The 17,503-nt window shown below is 44.1% G+C and overlaps 2 protein-coding genes across 2 annotated transcripts; both read left to right on the forward strand.

Annotated features, from left to right (window-relative positions):
- Nucleotides 1-1,511: 1,511 nt before the first annotated feature.
- On the forward strand, nucleotides 1,512-2,888 carry LOC311043988 (TBC1 domain family member 22B-like; the record flags this gene model as incomplete). Its single annotated transcript, XM_084055411.1, has 1 exon — nucleotides 1,512-2,888. The coding sequence occupies one exon, from the start codon at nucleotides 1,512-1,514 to the stop codon at nucleotides 2,886-2,888; it is 1,377 nt and encodes a 458-aa protein (XP_083911537.1).
- A 1,627-nt stretch (nucleotides 2,889-4,515) lies between these two features.
- On the forward strand, nucleotides 4,516-7,611 carry LOC311043989 (protein transport protein Sec24D-like; the record flags this gene model as incomplete). Its single annotated transcript, XM_084055412.1, has 1 exon — nucleotides 4,516-7,611. The coding sequence occupies one exon, from the start codon at nucleotides 4,516-4,518 to the stop codon at nucleotides 7,609-7,611; it is 3,096 nt and encodes a 1,031-aa protein (XP_083911538.1).
- Nucleotides 7,612-17,503: the final 9,892 nt, after the last annotated feature.

The raw sequence follows: 17,503 nt of genomic DNA on the forward strand, positions 1-17,503 counted from the left end.
CTAGTAGATGTTCCATACATGCTGTCATCGGACTCATTTTGTGTTAAGCTAAAAGTGTTAATTGCTAGTTTAAATTTCAATCTTTGTTGTGTGTCACCTTTACTTCTAGTTGCCTCTGCATGCATGTTTATTAGTGTGGTTGCCCGAAAGGGCACTTGGGCAACTAATATTTATTTATTTATATATTATAGATAAACTAAAAGTTTGTCCCGCTACTCCTCCAAAGTTTTGGCGGCATGCACTCGAGCCATATGTCTAATTAACCAGCTTCACTGGGAATCGTGTGCTTCCATTTTGCTAAGCAATATGTTGTATAGTTTAATTTATATTAATTGGCTTCCAAGTTAGTGGGAGGGGCCTATTTTACAAAAAATGCCACAAATCATGAACAAAGTGTCCAATCCATCCCAAATCCACGCAGCGCCAATAGCAATTCCATTTTTACCCATACCAAATTTGAATCACATGTTGCTCGGCCTCAAACAGAACGTCTCCTGGCGGATTCCTCGGGTCCCGACGGACATTGGTATGATCAAGGCAACCACACCTGCAATTTCCCAGAATTGCACCTTTCTAGTTCTCATTGTTTTCAGAAAAAGTGAATAACTCAAATTCTGACTGTAAGAGCTTTTAAGAGATCAAACCTCTTAACAATTTAATACATAGGCGTTCCTATCATAATCATAACAATAATATATATATATTAGTTTAGTTATTTGTTGATGTTAAACCCATAGCAACAATACCCACACTGTTAACTCAAACCTACTGTACCACTTAATTGGACAACATATTTGCATAATATATTCCATAATTATTATTAAGTTACTGTACTTCAAAACGCAACCTGGTAACAATTGAGTTACCACTAAATTCCAGATCAAGTCAAGAACACCAGAGGAAATATCCTGTCCAACAGTAGGACATTGCAGCCATTTTATATTTGATAGTAATTTAGTCCCCATCTGTATAACACACATTTAGCAAACAGAACACTATTAGTTGATTATCTGGCTTCAATATAGTAGTTCATTGCATAAAGGCATCCTTGTTTCTTTAGCTTTGGTCCAAAAAACATTTGTGACAATACAAGAAGGATTGGGCTGTAAATTCGGGGCTATCACCAACATTTTTTGTCATCCATGTTGACTTTACCTTGTGTCCATGTTTTTCAGTTTGTCTTTCCAAGGCTTTTTTCCTTCACTAGTGCAGTACCTGTTCATCAGAGTACTTAGAGGCCAGTCTATTTGGGCTTATCGAGAGACAGATACACACATGCAGATATCATCTCCATATTTGGGCATATTGAGAGACCATACATCATCATCGTAAATACCATAAAATAACATCGTCACCCACAGTGTTGAATTGGAGTCAATGTGGGGGTAGATCACAAGGGCTGAGTGGCACCACAATGTCACTGTAACACAGAGACCAACCATTCCCCTATTTTATTCGTACGAGAAGCCACTGTGCTCAGTGTCGGTCTGAGGTGTTTGTGCCATTGAAGTATGACCACTGAGTACAGGATACTTTTTGAGAATAGAAACAAAAAGGTTCAAGACACACTGAAGCCCAAGATCAAGATCCTCAAATCTAAGAAAGCCTCCGGCTTCTTTGAGTTTGTCCGCAGCACGGATGATGCTTGGGACATAGATGATGAGGATGAGGACTTCCTTAATGCCCCTGACCGCCCTTCCTCACTGCCACCAGGCCTACACTCAACACACCACCAGTCCTCTCAGCAGCAGCTGGGCGTACCAGACACATGCACAGCAGACAGACTGGACCCTATCAGGGCAGACGGCCCAAACCTCCAGGAGGTACCGGAAGAGGAGACGGCGGAGTGCGGACAGGTAAACCACGCCAACACATTCTTGGTCTGCAACGGAGCACCGAACATGGCCGTGCGAGAAAAGAGCCGGCTGGACAAATTCAAACAGCTGCTGGCCAGTCCCACCACTGACCTGGAGGAACTCCGGAAGCACAGCTGGTCAGGCATACCAAGAGAAGTCCGGCCGATTATATGGAGACTCCTCTCTGGCTACCTGCCTGCTAATATGGAGCACCGAGAGCTGGTACTGAAGAGGAAAAGAGATGAGTACTTTGGCTTCATTGAGCAGTATTACCACTCCAGAATAGATGAATGCTACAGGGACACATACAAACAAATCCATATTGACACTCCTAGGACCAACCCTCTGATTCCACAGTTCCAGCAGCCTGCAGTACAAGAGCTATTTGAGAGAATCCTGTTCATCTGGGCGATCCAACACCCAGCCAGTGGTTACGTCCAGGGGATTAATGACCTGGTCACGCCTTTCTTTGTCGTCTTCCTCTCAGAGTTTGTTGAGGAGGACATGGAGAACTTTGAGGTGGCATCCCTTCCTCTGGGTACACAGAGAAACATTGAGGCAGACAGCTTCTGGTGTATGAGCAAGCTACTGGATGGAATCCAGGACCATTACACGTCTGCTCAGCCAGGGATTCTCAACAAAGTGAAAGCTTTGGAGGAGCTGGTTAGCAGAATAGATGAGGACATCCACGGTAAGTTCCTGAAGTGTGAAGTGGAGTATCTGCAGTTCGCCTTCCGTTGGATGAACAACCTGTTGATGAGGGAGCTGCCGCTCCGCTGCACCATTCGACTGTGGGACACATACCAGGCTGAGGCAGAGGGCTTCTCACATTTTCACCTGTATGTCTGCACTGCTTTCCTCGTTGAGTGGCGGAAAGAGATCCTTTCCATGGTCGACTTTCAGGGCCTACTCATACTTCTTCAGAACCTTCCTACAATCCACTGGGGTAACGAGGAAGTGGGTGTCCTGCTGGCTGAAGCCTACAGACTGAAATACATGTTCGCTGATGCACCTAATCATTACAAGAGATAGGCCTGGACCCTGGGGCCTACAGGTTACGGCAAACACACTGCGGTTTGACCTCCTTCAAAAATCTGATTTAAAGGTACACCAAGTGATATATTGGTTACAACAAAACATTTTTTGTTAAAAAGGTGAAGCTTTATACAGACATTCCACCTCTCCCGTAAGTTCCAGGAGTCTCCCGGGTATTATCGTCCGCTCCCGGATACCCGCAAGCGATCATAAATCTGCAGAACAGTTTCTATTTGCTGTTCATTGCTCAGATCCGGTCTAGAGCCCACCTATACATTAACCACACAGACCGAATCTGCAACCTGCAACGCCCCTTTTACCTCCTCTTGTTTTGTTCTCATTTGTCGCTGAACTGTCAATCTGTCAAAATGTCATTAATGTAATTAATGTACGCACTAATTCTTCTCTCGCATGCTTTACGTGAGCCCAAGGTGGTCTAATGACTTGTAAAAGTCACGCCGAGGTGAGTAAAATGCAAGCTATGTCAAGCTAGAATTGTGAAGTTCAGCTTAACCACTTATTTAGATTTAGATTTACATATTTGATTGATTGATTGATTGATTGAATACTTTATTAACAGTTTGCAAAAAGGGTACAGTGGTACAGATGTATACAAAATAATGCTAAAAGGATAATCCAAATAAGCCCAGGGCTTGTTTCCATTGGGGTCTTGTGTATTCAATTCATCGAGACATTTAAAGACAAACAATAATGTACAATAATATGCAAAATATCATATATGAGTAGTAATACAAAATACATTTATATATTTATTCTATCTATCTATCAATCTATATGACAGTGGTTTTCAACCTTTTTCGCATCAAGGACCCCCAAATTGACAAATATTAGCCCAGGGACCCCAATTGCCAGGGACTCAACCATTTAGATTTCTTGGGGGTCCCAATCTACACTGTACCACCATCATCAGTGTTCATTTAACTCTGAGAGTGTACAAATGGAACCAAATGGACCTGTTGAGTTACAGACACATAAGGGTCAATTTGGTTGCTAACTATTAATTTGGCTGGGGACCCCCTGGAACCCCCCCAAGGACCACTGGTGGTCCCCGGACCACTGGTTGAAAACCCCTGATATATGAGCTTGTTGAGATCTATCTATCTTCTATCTATCTATCAATCTATATGAGCTTGTTAATCTATCTATCTTCTATCTATCTATCAATCTATACGAGCTTGTTGATCTATCTATCCTCTATCTATCTATCAATCTATATGAGCTTGTTGATCTATCTATCTTCTAGCTATCTATCAATCTATCCACCCGGAAGCCACGCCATCATTATACCCCTTCTTGTTCAGTTTGTTTTGTTTAGTTTCATCTTTTATCTTCACTAGTGCAGTCAGTACCTGTTGCCAGAGTACCTGAAGGGCAGTCTATGATGTCAGTACTATGACATCAGTATCTGTTGTCAGAGCACTTTTAGGCCAGTCTCTGACAGTCTTGACAAGTGACTTCATAAGAGCATTGTGTGTATATACAAGGCATGTCACTCCACTGTTTTAATTTCCAGCAATACACATACAGACTGAACTTCTCATTACAAAAGGCATGAACCATTCATTGGTATGAGAAGAATGATATGGGAGATCATCCCACCAGAATGAGTCAGCTGGGTTATGTTGCAACACCTCCTTACTCCCAGGCTCCGTCTGGGATGGGGCGCTATCAAGGAAACTTAGGATCGGGTCCTGCTCAGCCAATGTACAGTCACTATGGTGGACCACCACAGGCATTCTCTGTACCGCCATCATCAGGTGTGATGGAGCCTCCTGTGTCTACTGCCACTGACATTCCTCCACCACCGGTGTCCATTTATTACAACTCAAATATCCAACAGAATGGAGCTCTCCCACAAAGGTACCCTGCCCCTCCAGCTGGCTCTGCCACATATGGACAACCTTCCCAATGTAATAGTATGGCCTCGCAGGCACCACCTCCCATACAGCAGCTCACCAATCAGATACATGATATGAACTTGGGCAGCAGCTACGCGCTACGGCCCATGCAAAGTCCTCCCCCAGTTAGCTCTGTGGCCCAACCACCTCTCCAGACAACCCCTGCTCCAGCCATGGCCCAGCCACCAATGTCCCCAGGCCTTCACACATCCCACATGTCACCCCAGATGACCCAGACACCGTTGGCCCCAACAGGCATGGGTATGGCAGGCCCTCCAATGACAATAGGCATGGGCAGACCCTTCCAAGGACCACCTGGACCACCTTCTCCAGGCCCCGGGGGCTTCCAGCAGCTTGGCCCCGGGTACCCTCAACAACTAGGTCAGTTTGGGGGCCAGATGACGGGGCCCCAACCTGGCTTCCCTGGGGCATTTCCTGGGGCATTTCCTGGGAAGAAACAGGGAACAGGGAAGAAACTGGACCCTGACAGTATCCCCAGCATTACGCAGGTAATTGAGGAGAACCAAGCCAAGCAAGGGGGACATGTTTATGCCACAAACCTCAGAGGCCAGGTTCCTCCTTTGGTCACCACAAAGTTCACGGTACAGGACCAAGGCAATGCCAGTCCCAGGTTTATGCGCTGCACCACCTACTCCTTCCCCTGCAGCAGTGATTTAGCAAAACAATGCAAAGTGCCCTTGGCTTCCATCATGAAACCCTTTGCCACTTTGCCAAAGAATGAGAGTCCTCTGTGTCTGGTGGACCATGGTGAAACAGGTCCCATACGCTGCAACCAATGCAAGGCATACATGTGCCCCTTCATGCAGTTCATCGATGGTGGCCGGCAATACCAGTGTGGATTCTGTAACTACGTGAACGATGTTCCGGAGTCCTATATCCAATATCTGGACCACATGGGCCGCAGGGTTGACCGCCAAGAGAGACCTGAGCTCTCTCTGGGGTCCTATGAGTTTACAACAACCCTGGAGTATTGCAAGAACAACAAGCGTCCCAATCCTCCTGCATACATCTTCATGATTGACGTTTCTTCTAGCAACATCAAAAGTGGTCTTGTCAGACTTGTGTGTAACGAGCTGAAGGCACTGCTCAACAACCTGCCTAGCGAGGATGGCACAATGAGTTCAGCAGTCAATGTGGGCTTTGTCACCTACAACAAGATCCTGCACTTCTACAATGTGAAGAGCACCCTGACCCAGCCCCAGATGTTGGTGGTCTCGGACACAGCTGACATGTTTGTCCCCCTGCTTGATGGCTTCTTGGTCAACTATCAGGACTCAAAGGACGTCATCTGCAACCTTCTGGACCAGATCCCTGACATGTTTGAGGACAACCATGAGACTGATACGGTCTTTGCCCCTGTTATCCAGGCCGGCCTGGAGGCGCTTAAGGCTGCAGAATGTAGCGGTAAGCTCTTACTTTTCCACTCCTCCATGCCTACAGCTGAAGCTCCTGGGAAGCTGAAGAACAGGGATGATAGAAATCTGGTCAACACTAAGACAGAGAAGACTCTGTTCCAGCCTCTGAAAGGTGTGTATGAACAACTCTCCAAGGAGTGTGTGGCCCAAGGCTGCTGTGTGGACCTCTTCCTCTTTCCTAGCCAGTACACAGACCTGGCCACCATGGCTGATGTGCCCTCACACACTGGAGGCTCTGTTTACAAGTACAGCAACTTTCAGGTGGAGACAGATGGAAAGCATTTCTTAAGGGACCTGAAGAAAGATGTAATGAAGAACATCGGTTTTGATGCCATCATGCGTGTTCGCACCAGCACAGGATTCAGAGCCAGTGACTTCTTTGGAGCCATCCATATGAACAACAGCACAGAGGTGGAGATGGCAGCCGTGGACTGTGACAAGGCCCTGACTGTGGAGTTCAAGCATGATGACACTCTCTGCGAGGAGACTGGAGCTTTAATACAGTGTGCCATGCTGTACACTTCCATCAGTGGGCAGAGGCGGCTACGAATCCACAACCTCAGTCTGAACTGCATCTCGAACATTTCTGAACTCTACAAGAGCTGTGAAACAGACTCCCTCATGAACTACTTTGCTAAATCAGCCTACCGTGCCATCCTGAACCAGCCAATAAAGAATGTGAGTGAGACCCTGGTCAACCAGACTGCCCAAATGCTTGCCTATTACAAGAAGAACTGCAGCACCCCCAGCGCTTCAGGCCAGCTGCTCCTGCCTGAAGCCATTAAGGTGTTGCCAGTCTACATGAACAGTCTGATGAAGACCGCTCCACTAGTGTGCAGCACAGAGCTGTCTACAGACAATAGGGCCCTGCAGAGGCTCGCAGTCATGGGCATGGGAGTAGAAGACACACAGCTGCTCCTCTATCCACGCCTTATCCCACTGCACAACATGGACATTGGCAGTGAGGCGGTGCACACTCCTCTGCGTTGCTCAGAAGAGAGGCTGGCTGACACTGGCATGTTTCTGCTGGAGAACGGCCATTCCATGTTCCTCTGGTTGGGCCAGGCATGCCAACCAGAACTCATCCAGAGCCTCTTCAACCTGCCCTCTCTTGCCCACCTGAAAACACATATGAGTGCTCTGCCAGAGCTGGATAGCCCCCAGTCTAGGAAGCTCCACTTTATCATTAGCAGTCTGCTTCAAAAGAGTCCTAGGTCCATGAAGCTCCAGCTAGTGAGGCAGAAGGACGATTCTGAGAGGTTGTTCCGTCAGTGCCTGGTGGAGGATATGGGTGTCTACGGAGGACAATCCTACATAGATTTCCTTGTGCTCTTGCACGGGGAGATTCGTCAGCTCCTCTCTTAAATCCGTCTTGTCTACATGTTCCCCGGCCTGACAAATCACGGATGGACGGGTGGACGGACGGACGGACAGACGCGCACTCACACATGCACGCACGTACAAGCACTCGCACGCACACATGCATGCATGCACGCAGGCTAGACAGGGTTAATATTTGATACTCTTGGCCAACTGTCAGCTTGCACAAAAAAAGTTGGCGCTGATCGGTTCAGTGATTTGAACAGACAGACAGACAGACAGACAGACAGACAGACAGACAGACAGACAGACAGACAGACAGACAGACAGACAGACAGACAGACACAGCTCGCAAATCTGAAGTGCCTTTATAACGGCTTGGCCCCTAGAGGGAGAGTCGTCAAGAAGAGTGTTTGAGTGTTCATCTACATATGTGTGTCTGTCTGAGTGTCCACGGCTAATCGTGTGCCAAATATCTTGTGCAGAGTGCCAAGGAAGAAAGTTCTCAAAACTGTTTCACATATTGCGAATATTTTTTTTTTTGTGAGAATATTTTTCAGATTTTGTGAATTCATAATCGCAGATCCAGATTTGGGCAAGGCCAGTCAGTAGTGGACATTAACAAAGTGCATCTACTTGAAGTAAGTACATTTTCCGGGTATCTGCACTTCACTTGCATTTTTCTTTTTTCCTTTTTTTTGACATTTCTATGAAGGTTATCGTTGTTTTTAAGCATATCTTTGAAATTAAGATAATTACATTATTTTCAAAAATGGGTTTGTTACCGTTTTCACCTCATTTAAGATGTACATTTAAGTAGAAGTCATTCCCAACAAATTGTTTACAGTAGGTAGGTAGTGGTACAGTGCACTTCCTTTCACATGTAAAAACTTAGTGGATGTTAAAAAATACTTGTAGTTCAATTTAAGAGAGACTTCACACCATAAGATGAATGCAATGATATTTATTGATAAATACAGATTATAACTAGAAAATGTGCTCCTCGGAGCACAAGTCTCCGCCAGCAGACCCGTGCTATTTTAACCAAAGGAAATCACTTACCCTATCTTTAACCATAGTTTTCTAGAAATGTTCTGATTCTTAGATTAGAACATCTAAGGATTAGAACATGTTAGCTTGGCTAACATGTTCAATCAGCCAAGCTAACATGTCCAATGTTAGCTTGGCTGATGGCACTGATGTCACTTGAAGTGACACACCTATTTATAGGTCTCTATTTCGTCATGCGTCTCGCTAGCCAATCAAAGCACACCCTTTCAACATATTGTCACGTGTCACGTGAAGCTTGACCAATGTTAGCTTGGTGGACACACGGAAGGACGAGAACGAAAACATAGTCTCCTGGCGGAGACAATGACATGAATGCAGATGGGAACTATGCACGAAAACGAAGTTCACACACTTTTTAGCGGCGCTAGCCGCTCTATACCTTTAGGTATAGAGCGGTATTAGCCCTCTATACCTGGCTTTTGCGTCAACGTTCTGATTGGTCAGACACGTCAACAAAGTGATTGGTCAAGCTTCACGTGACACGTGGCTATAAACACATTATAAACACTTATTGATGACAAAATGTATCAAAGCGCCGCTACCTTCACACAGGTGTGATTTTTTACTTCTGTAAACCTGTGATGTGACAATAAATTCTGATTCAGCATTGACTAGCAAGCGTTAAGAGAGAGCAAACCATAGTCCCCTTCCAATTTCATTGGGAGGGGAACAATGATATAAATTAGTATCATGCTGTTTGCTGTAAGATTCCATATACTGTTCTGATTATGGGTTGCTGTAATTCAACAGGTTATGCTGTAAATTATGTTGGTGTTTTTAGTGTTTTAAAATGTAGTTCATGTGCCCCCTTTTAACGTTGAGCACCTGCGCCTTGACTCGTACACATTGTCCTTAGATGAGAAAGGGTATCAGAATAAAGGTATTTTCAAACTCTTCAAAGTTTCACCAGGGTTGCATGTAAGAAAGATTTCAAAGTAAACTAGTGTCGAGTGTCTGAGTGTCCACGGCTAATTGTGTGCCAAATATCTTCACATTGTCACATTGTCCTTAGATGAGAAAGGGTGTCAGACTAAAGGTGTTTTCAAACTCTTCAAAGTTTCACCAGGGTTGCATGTAAGAAAGATTTCAAAGTAAACTAGTGTCGAAAATTCAGTTATGAAGACACAAATCTTTCTGTACTTCATATTGTACACCACATACACATAGAGATATCTTTTTGAGAATGATTGAGAAGTGAGAAAACTGATGTATAATTGTCTCCGCCAGGCTGAAGGCATGGCCGAGACCATGTTTTGCACCCTGTCCGTCCATCTGTCCGTGCGTGTGCGTGTCCGTGAACAGCTAATCTCCGGCACCGATTGCAGCGAAACTGTGCACACACACTCCCTGGATGCCAGAGCAGAACCTCTGCCCCAAAATGTTCAACTGGGCCTGTTATAGTGACACCAGGAGGACGATTTTTGCAAACAGTTTTTTTTATATTACTCCTACAGACGATTTTGTCCAAACATCACGCAAATAAATCGGTACACAGTACCTCTATAGTCATTAAACCAAATGGGTCTTTCAGATTTTTCATATTCCATCCTGACATTTGCAGGAGTGGTCCGTTTTGAACAAAATTCCTCAAATCATGAACACAGCGTGTGATAGCCGTGAAACTTTGCACGCACATTACCACCAGGACAAGGAAGAAATGCCACCCTACATTTTTATATACAGTAGGGTGGTGCCATATGGTGGAGCTACTATAACAGGCCAATTTGCGTTTTTACCTTGACCGATCGGCGTGAAACTTTTCACACACTCCCTGGAGGCCAAGGCAAAAACTCTGCTCTGCATTTTTCACGTCAGCCTTTTATAGCGCCACCAGGAGGCCAATTTTTGCAAAAGACATTTATTGATATTACTCCTACAGATTTTGTCCAAACATCAAGCAAATCGGAACACATTATCTCTATAGTCATGTGATCAACACGGATCTGTCAGAAATGTCATAATCCATCCTGATTCGCTAAGATTGGCATCTAAAGTTTGCAGGAGTGGCTTGTTTTTAACAAAATGCCTCAAATCATAAACGCAGCATCCAATTGCCGTGAAACTTTGCACGCACATTCCCACTAGGCCGAGGGACACATGACCTTTTCACATTGTCCTGTTATAGCGTCACCAGGAGGCCGATTTTTGCTAAACTTTTTTTTTAAATACTCGTACAGATTTTGTCCAAACATCACGCAAATCAGTACACAAGACGGATCTGTCCGATTTTTCATATTCCTGATTGGCGACTTTCGAACATTGCTGGCCCACAATAACCTACCTGACCTGGTGGGGACCTGTGCTCCGAGGAGCACTTTTTCTAGTTATGCTCTATTTTTATTGACTTCAAACTTTTTTTTGTTTTACCAAAGAATATCACTTGCAGCAACTTTAAAATAAGCTTATGCCATCGGCCATTTGGCAGACGTGGAACCAAATGTGTCCACAGATTCTACAGTCTATGACGGTACACTTGATACCAGATACTATTACGGCAGTGTGTGGTGTGGTGCATTCAATGATTGAATTAATTTTAATACAATTAAAAAATACATAAAGGGATATTTAAACATTACATATAAGGTTTAAAAAGTGGACTTAGGTTTGATGCAAACAATGACTTTGTTCCTTCAATAATTTGTCCCCAACATGAAAAGTAATGAATTTTCTAAATCCACAGCTGGCCAAAGAGAAAGTATAAATACACTTTAAAGCAATCTGAGCAGTTCTGTAAAGAACTAAAAAGCACACTTTGTATTTGAGAAAAAGCAACATTATGTAATCAACTTAACCACAAGGTGGCAGAGTGGGGCCAGAATATCCTACAACATGTGGATATTTGGGAGTGTGGGAGAGACAAAACATTTTGATAAGGGGTTATGAGGGAGCCAACAGAGTGAGAGAGTGTCAACAGAGCAGTGAGACAGACCCTGGTCTCCAGGGAGCCCCTCGATCTGCTGTTAACTCCTGCTGTTCCAGTGATCACTTGAAGGGAATCTTCAGTTCGTTCTGCCCAGTCAGATCCTTGCGTCATGCTTCACTGGCAACCTGGCCATGAGGGGTTGCATCGCTTCACTGAGCTGAGCAAACTTATCTTTCTCTTCTCAAACACACATCCATGCGCACGCACACGCGCACAGACACACACACACACACACACACACACACACACACACACACACACACACACACACACACACACACACACACACACACACACACACGCGCGCGCACGCGCACGCGCACACGCACACACACAGGGGTGAATTTACAAACACAGCACCAGATATGTATATGCAGTCCTTCCAGCCCAGGAGGATCATCGCAGAGGTGAAGAGGAACATCTTATCAGTGCCAGTGGTGCTGTGTTTCATCGACCTCAAAAAGGCATTTGACGTGATACACAGAGGCATGACAATGAAGATACTGAAGGCCTACGGTGCTCCTCCCAACCTACTCAGGGACATAGGAGCCATGTACGCAAGCACAAGAGCCAAGGCGTTGAACCCAGATGGCAACAGTGAAGAGTTTGACATTCTGGTGGGGGTGATGCAAAGGTACACCCTCGCCCCCTTCCTCTTCATCATAATCCTGGAATATGCACTTAAGCAGGCAGGATGGGAGCAGGAACTTGGCTTCACTAATACCCCATGAAGTCTAAATGGGGTGTAGTCACTAGTCAGCATATAGTCCAAAACTGGACTATGCTGATGGCATCTGTCTGCTTATCTGATCAAGTGGAGTAGGCACAGGTGCTCTTGGCAGAGTGGAGACAGAGTGTGCCAAGGTTGGTCGTGCTAAATGCTAAGAAAACTGAGGTTATCACCTATAACATTAATGCATTGAATACACAGGACCACAATGGAAACAAGCCCCTAGGGCTTTTTGCGCTAACTTTTTGACAATCATTGTAAACCGTACCTCTGTACAATTTGCAAACTGTTAATAAAGTATCCAATCAATGAATCAAACAAACATCCACCGGTCGTTCCACCTCTGATGACAACAGGAGGCACTGCGCTGAAAGAAGTCAACGACTTAGCCAGTGTGTGGAATTCTAACCTCTCCCGAGTCACGACATATTAAGCTCAGCTTCTTCTCTGTGACAGTACAGTCTGTTCTCATATACAGCTGTGAGTGCTGGACTCTGAAGCCTGCCCTACAGAACTCCTTGGATGGGGTTATACACCAGAATGCTGCGTGCATTACTAAACATAAACCAGAACGGGCACGTTACTAACAAGCATTTGTATTGGGGGCTACCAAGAGTGAGAGAGAAGGCAGCAGCCAGGAAAAGGAGGCTGGCTAGTCACTGGCACTCACTGCCGCAGATACCGGGAGCTCCCAGCCAGCAAGCTTGTGCAATTGGAGCCAACACATGGGCATTGATCATGAGGGCGTCCCACAACTACCTACGTGGACGTATAAGAAAGATGCAGGGGGGGAGAGTACTGGCAAGCTGGCCAGATGAATGGATAATCGAGATGACTGGAGACGCCACTGGAGGACTCATCCGACAATGACCTAGAGAGAGAGCCCGATTTATACTTTGTGAGAAGGTGTTGCGTGCCAAAAACAGCCAATCTACAAGCACAACGTTAACGAGTCACGGATGGATACGTTGGGAGCTCGTAGATCTGCTACTTTTGGCACGTCATAGTGTCATACGATGGAGCATAAAAGAATCACATGGGTTTTGTTGGGGTAAATGATAAGATAATATTATAAGAGAGTTCAGTTCATCTATACTTTATTGTGACTCTCTCTCTCTCTCTCTCTCTCTCTCTCTCTCATATATCTAATCATTTACTATAATTTATTTGGGAGAGTCGTTGGTCCATTCTTCAAGTGTCTTTGTCTTTATTGACTCAGGTAGAAAGACGAGAGACATCCACATCCATTAATAAAACTGTAAAAAAGCCCCCTTCGGGGGTTTGGACACTTTCTATGTGAAAGGCCCCTGTAGCCCCAGTCCAGGGGTCGGCAACCTTAAAAGTCAAAAGAGACATTTTGTACCAAAAAAAAAATCAAAATCTGTCTAGAGCCGCAAAACATAGTTGAACTTTACAATGAAGGCAACACAGGATATTACGTGTATATTAGCCTATCAAAATGACTAAATACAAATACATGTAAACATGCAATCATTATATGTTTTAGTCAAAATATTCCCCACAGCAGAACTACTTTGCAGTGTGCTATTTGGTGCCTTCATACAATATACGTAGGTGAAGTGAATGGGCTCTCCCGAAATCCGCTTTACTAATAGAAACGCATGTGGCGTGAACCAACACGTCACGGACACAACTTCACTCTTTACCGCGGTCTGTACGTTGTTGTTGTCTAGAGACACTGTATAAAGTAATACGACCACGGAAATACATACATCAATGCCACTGCACTTTCGGACACGCAAAGCAGCAACAGCCCATTATTTCATTTGGTTGCCTTACTTTCTTTGTTGCGCTGCTTATTTGATTACTTCACCGTTGTGACCTGCCGTTATTGCAGTGATGACAGGACGCAATGGACATAAACAGAATTCAATAGGTAACCAAATGCGGTGTAACTCTGCATTCTTTTAACAAATTCCTCATGTTTTATATCCCACAGCTGCCACACACACGCACGCACGCACGCACGCACGCACGCACGCACGCACGCGCACACGCACACACACACACACACACACACACACACACACACACACACACACACACACACACACACACACACACAGAGGGAGAGGCAACGCTGAAGTAATCAAATAAGCAGCGGGTGTTGTGTTTATTTTTACTTGAGTTGGAACAGTGTGTCCGTGTAACTCGAAACTTGACGCATATCGCATCAGTGTACTTTGGCCGCCTACAGGGCAAAATGTGGGAGAAAATGGCAAATATTTATTGATTATTAGAAGTCGAGACACATGTAAAGGTGGAAAAGTAAATGGTTGCCTTGTGAGAGCCATGAGCGATTTTTTATTGGACAACTGCTCTGCCCTGAGTTTGTAGTCCGCATTCATACAGGATGATTGGGGCCGAGCTTCAATTAAGGTAGGAAGATAGATATTTTGGGGGAATGATTGAAACACATGGCCAGCATTGGGTAGTTCTCTGTCAATTAACAACTGCCTTGTTTTCTGCAGCAACGATTATTGTACGTCAAATAATGAAAATAGCCATGTTGTGATCTTGTAGATGTCTGCTATTTTCAAGGAATGTTCACTGAACTTTAGAGAAAGTGGGAATGTACTGTCTGTCTAATGACTAGATTACATACTGTATCACTGATTGTTCTAATTATGTTATTATTCGGTTTATAGTTTAATGCGATTCCACTGGATGCCTTGACACTTATTGTAAGTCCCATTCAGTATTCCGTACTTGACAGCAGATATTGACACCATGATGTAGTTTGGTGCACACACGTTTTTTTTTGTTGCCTTTCCTTCAGACGCAGCCAAAAACGTCCTCCATTACACACTTCCAGTATTCCTACTTAACTCTCTCCAGTCCTTTCCATCCATACTGACGTTGCTTCTGGCACTAAGACATGTCAGTTTGAACGCTAACCAACATTTTTCTTCTGCCAGAAAAGTGATGTGAAGTGAACACCCCTCCCCCCAACACGCCCCTACAAACACACACACAAACACACAACACCACCCACCAGCGCTACCCCTCTGCAGAAATGCAGGAGAACCCCCAAATTATGGTCAGCCACGCATGAAGTTAGTTTTGCTTGGAAAAACCAAGCTGCCATCTTTAATATCGTAATGTTCCCAAATTATATGGTTCTAATTGGGAACCATTTGATCACACTCACTGGCATCTGGTGAGCTAGTGTGTGACCTTCAGAGGGTTGTAATCTTTTTTTTTTTAATGCAAAAGTATGACCTTTCCCTCTGACCTGGCATAAATTAAGAAAACCACTTTACACTGAAGAAAGGGCCTGGCCTCCAGTCACACCCTGTGCGCAGCCAATGGCAGACATTTCAAATGGGAACATCTATGATGTAGGTCTGGACGCTCTGCACAGACAAAAGTGCTGCATGTGAAAGTAAAACGACGTACATACTGTATGTATGTGTGTGTGTGTGTGTGTGTATGCATGAATGTACGTTTGTATGTATGTACAGTATGTGTGCATGTATGTACAGTATGTATGTATGTATGTATGTATGTATGTATGTATGTATGTATGTATGTATGTATGTATGTATGTATGTATGTATGTATGTATGTATGTATGTATGTATGTATGTATGTATGTATGTATGTATGTATGTATGCATGCATGTATCGTTAGCCTCATAGCATAATTACCTAAGTATTTTTTTGTCCAGATTGACATTTCTACCTACCTCTACTCTCCTAACACTGCTGCTTCATTGTGTCTTATTGTCTCCGCCAGGCCGAAAGGCATGGCGAGAGAGTATGTTTTGCCCCCTGTCCGTCCGTCCGTCCGTCCGTCCGTCCGTCCGTCCGTCCGTCCGTCCATGTGTGTGTGTCCGTCCTTCTGTCTGCGACCAGCTAATCTCCGCTACCGTTGGCCCTGTCGCTGTGAAACTGCGCACACACACTCCTTGGATGCCACAGCAGAACCTCTGCCCCACATTTTTCAGATCAGCCTGTCATAGCGCCACCATGAGGCCGACTTTTGAAAAACACATTTTTTGCTATTACTCCTACAGATTTTGTCCAACAAACACGCAAATCGGTACACAGTCCATGTGATGAACACGGATCTGTCTGATTTTCCATATTCCATCCTGATTGGCTAAAATTGCCTTCCAAAGTTTGCAGGATTGGTTCATTTTGAACAAAATGCCTCAAATCATGAACGCAGCATGCGATTTCCGTGAAATTTTCCACAGAGATTCCCACTTGGCCCAGGAAGAAATGCCACCCTTTTCACATTGGCCTGTTATAGCGCCACCAGCAGGTCTAATTTAGCAAACCACATTTTTGGAACAAAATGCCTCAATTCATGAATGCAGTGTCCGATTGTCGTGCAAGGCCTAAGAAGAAATGGCACCCTTTTCACATTGGCCTATTATAGCACCACCAGGAGGCCACGATAATCTACCTGACCTGGCGGAGACTTGTGCTCCGAGGAGCACTTTTTCTAGTTGCCTATGTCCTCAGCCTATCCGAATGCTTGTTACATTCCAAAAATTACGTAGGCAATTACGCTATGAGGCTAACCTTTTAACTTAGGCAGAATTGATTTTTGAATGTAACAATCATTCTGATAGGCTGAGGCAATAAGGCAGGATGAATCAACAGTGTTAGGAGAGTAGAGTTAGGCAGTTATAAATAAAGGTAGATAAACATGACTCAGGCAAAATAAGAGTGTTGACTTGAATAAGTCAAAAGGTTCTTTTTTTTTTGCCAAAGTAAATTTTTCATTCATTTATTCCTGAAAATCTTCAAAATATGACTTATTATGAATTATGCTATGAGGCTAATGGTATGTATGTATGTATGTATGTATGTATGTATGTATGTATGTATGTACTGTATGTATGTATGTATGTACTGTATGTATGTATGTATGTATGTATGTATGTATGTATGTATGTATGTATGTATGTATGTATGTATGTATGTATGTATGTACTGTATGTATGTATGTATGTATGTATGTATGTATGTATGTATGTATGTATGTATGTATGTATGTATGTATGTATGTATGTATGTATGTATGTATGTATGTACTGTATGTATGTATGTATGTACTGTATGTATGTATGTATGTATGTATGTATGTATGTATGTATGTATGTATGTATGTATGTATGTATGTATGTATGTATGTATGTATGTATGTATGTATGTATGTATGTTAGTATACATGTATG

Source organism: Gymnoscopelus microlampas, assembly GCF_963454915.1.
Source record: "Gymnoscopelus microlampas genome assembly, chromosome: 4".
In the NCBI taxonomy this organism is placed as follows: Eukaryota; Metazoa; Chordata; class Actinopteri; order Myctophiformes; family Myctophidae; genus Gymnoscopelus; species Gymnoscopelus microlampas.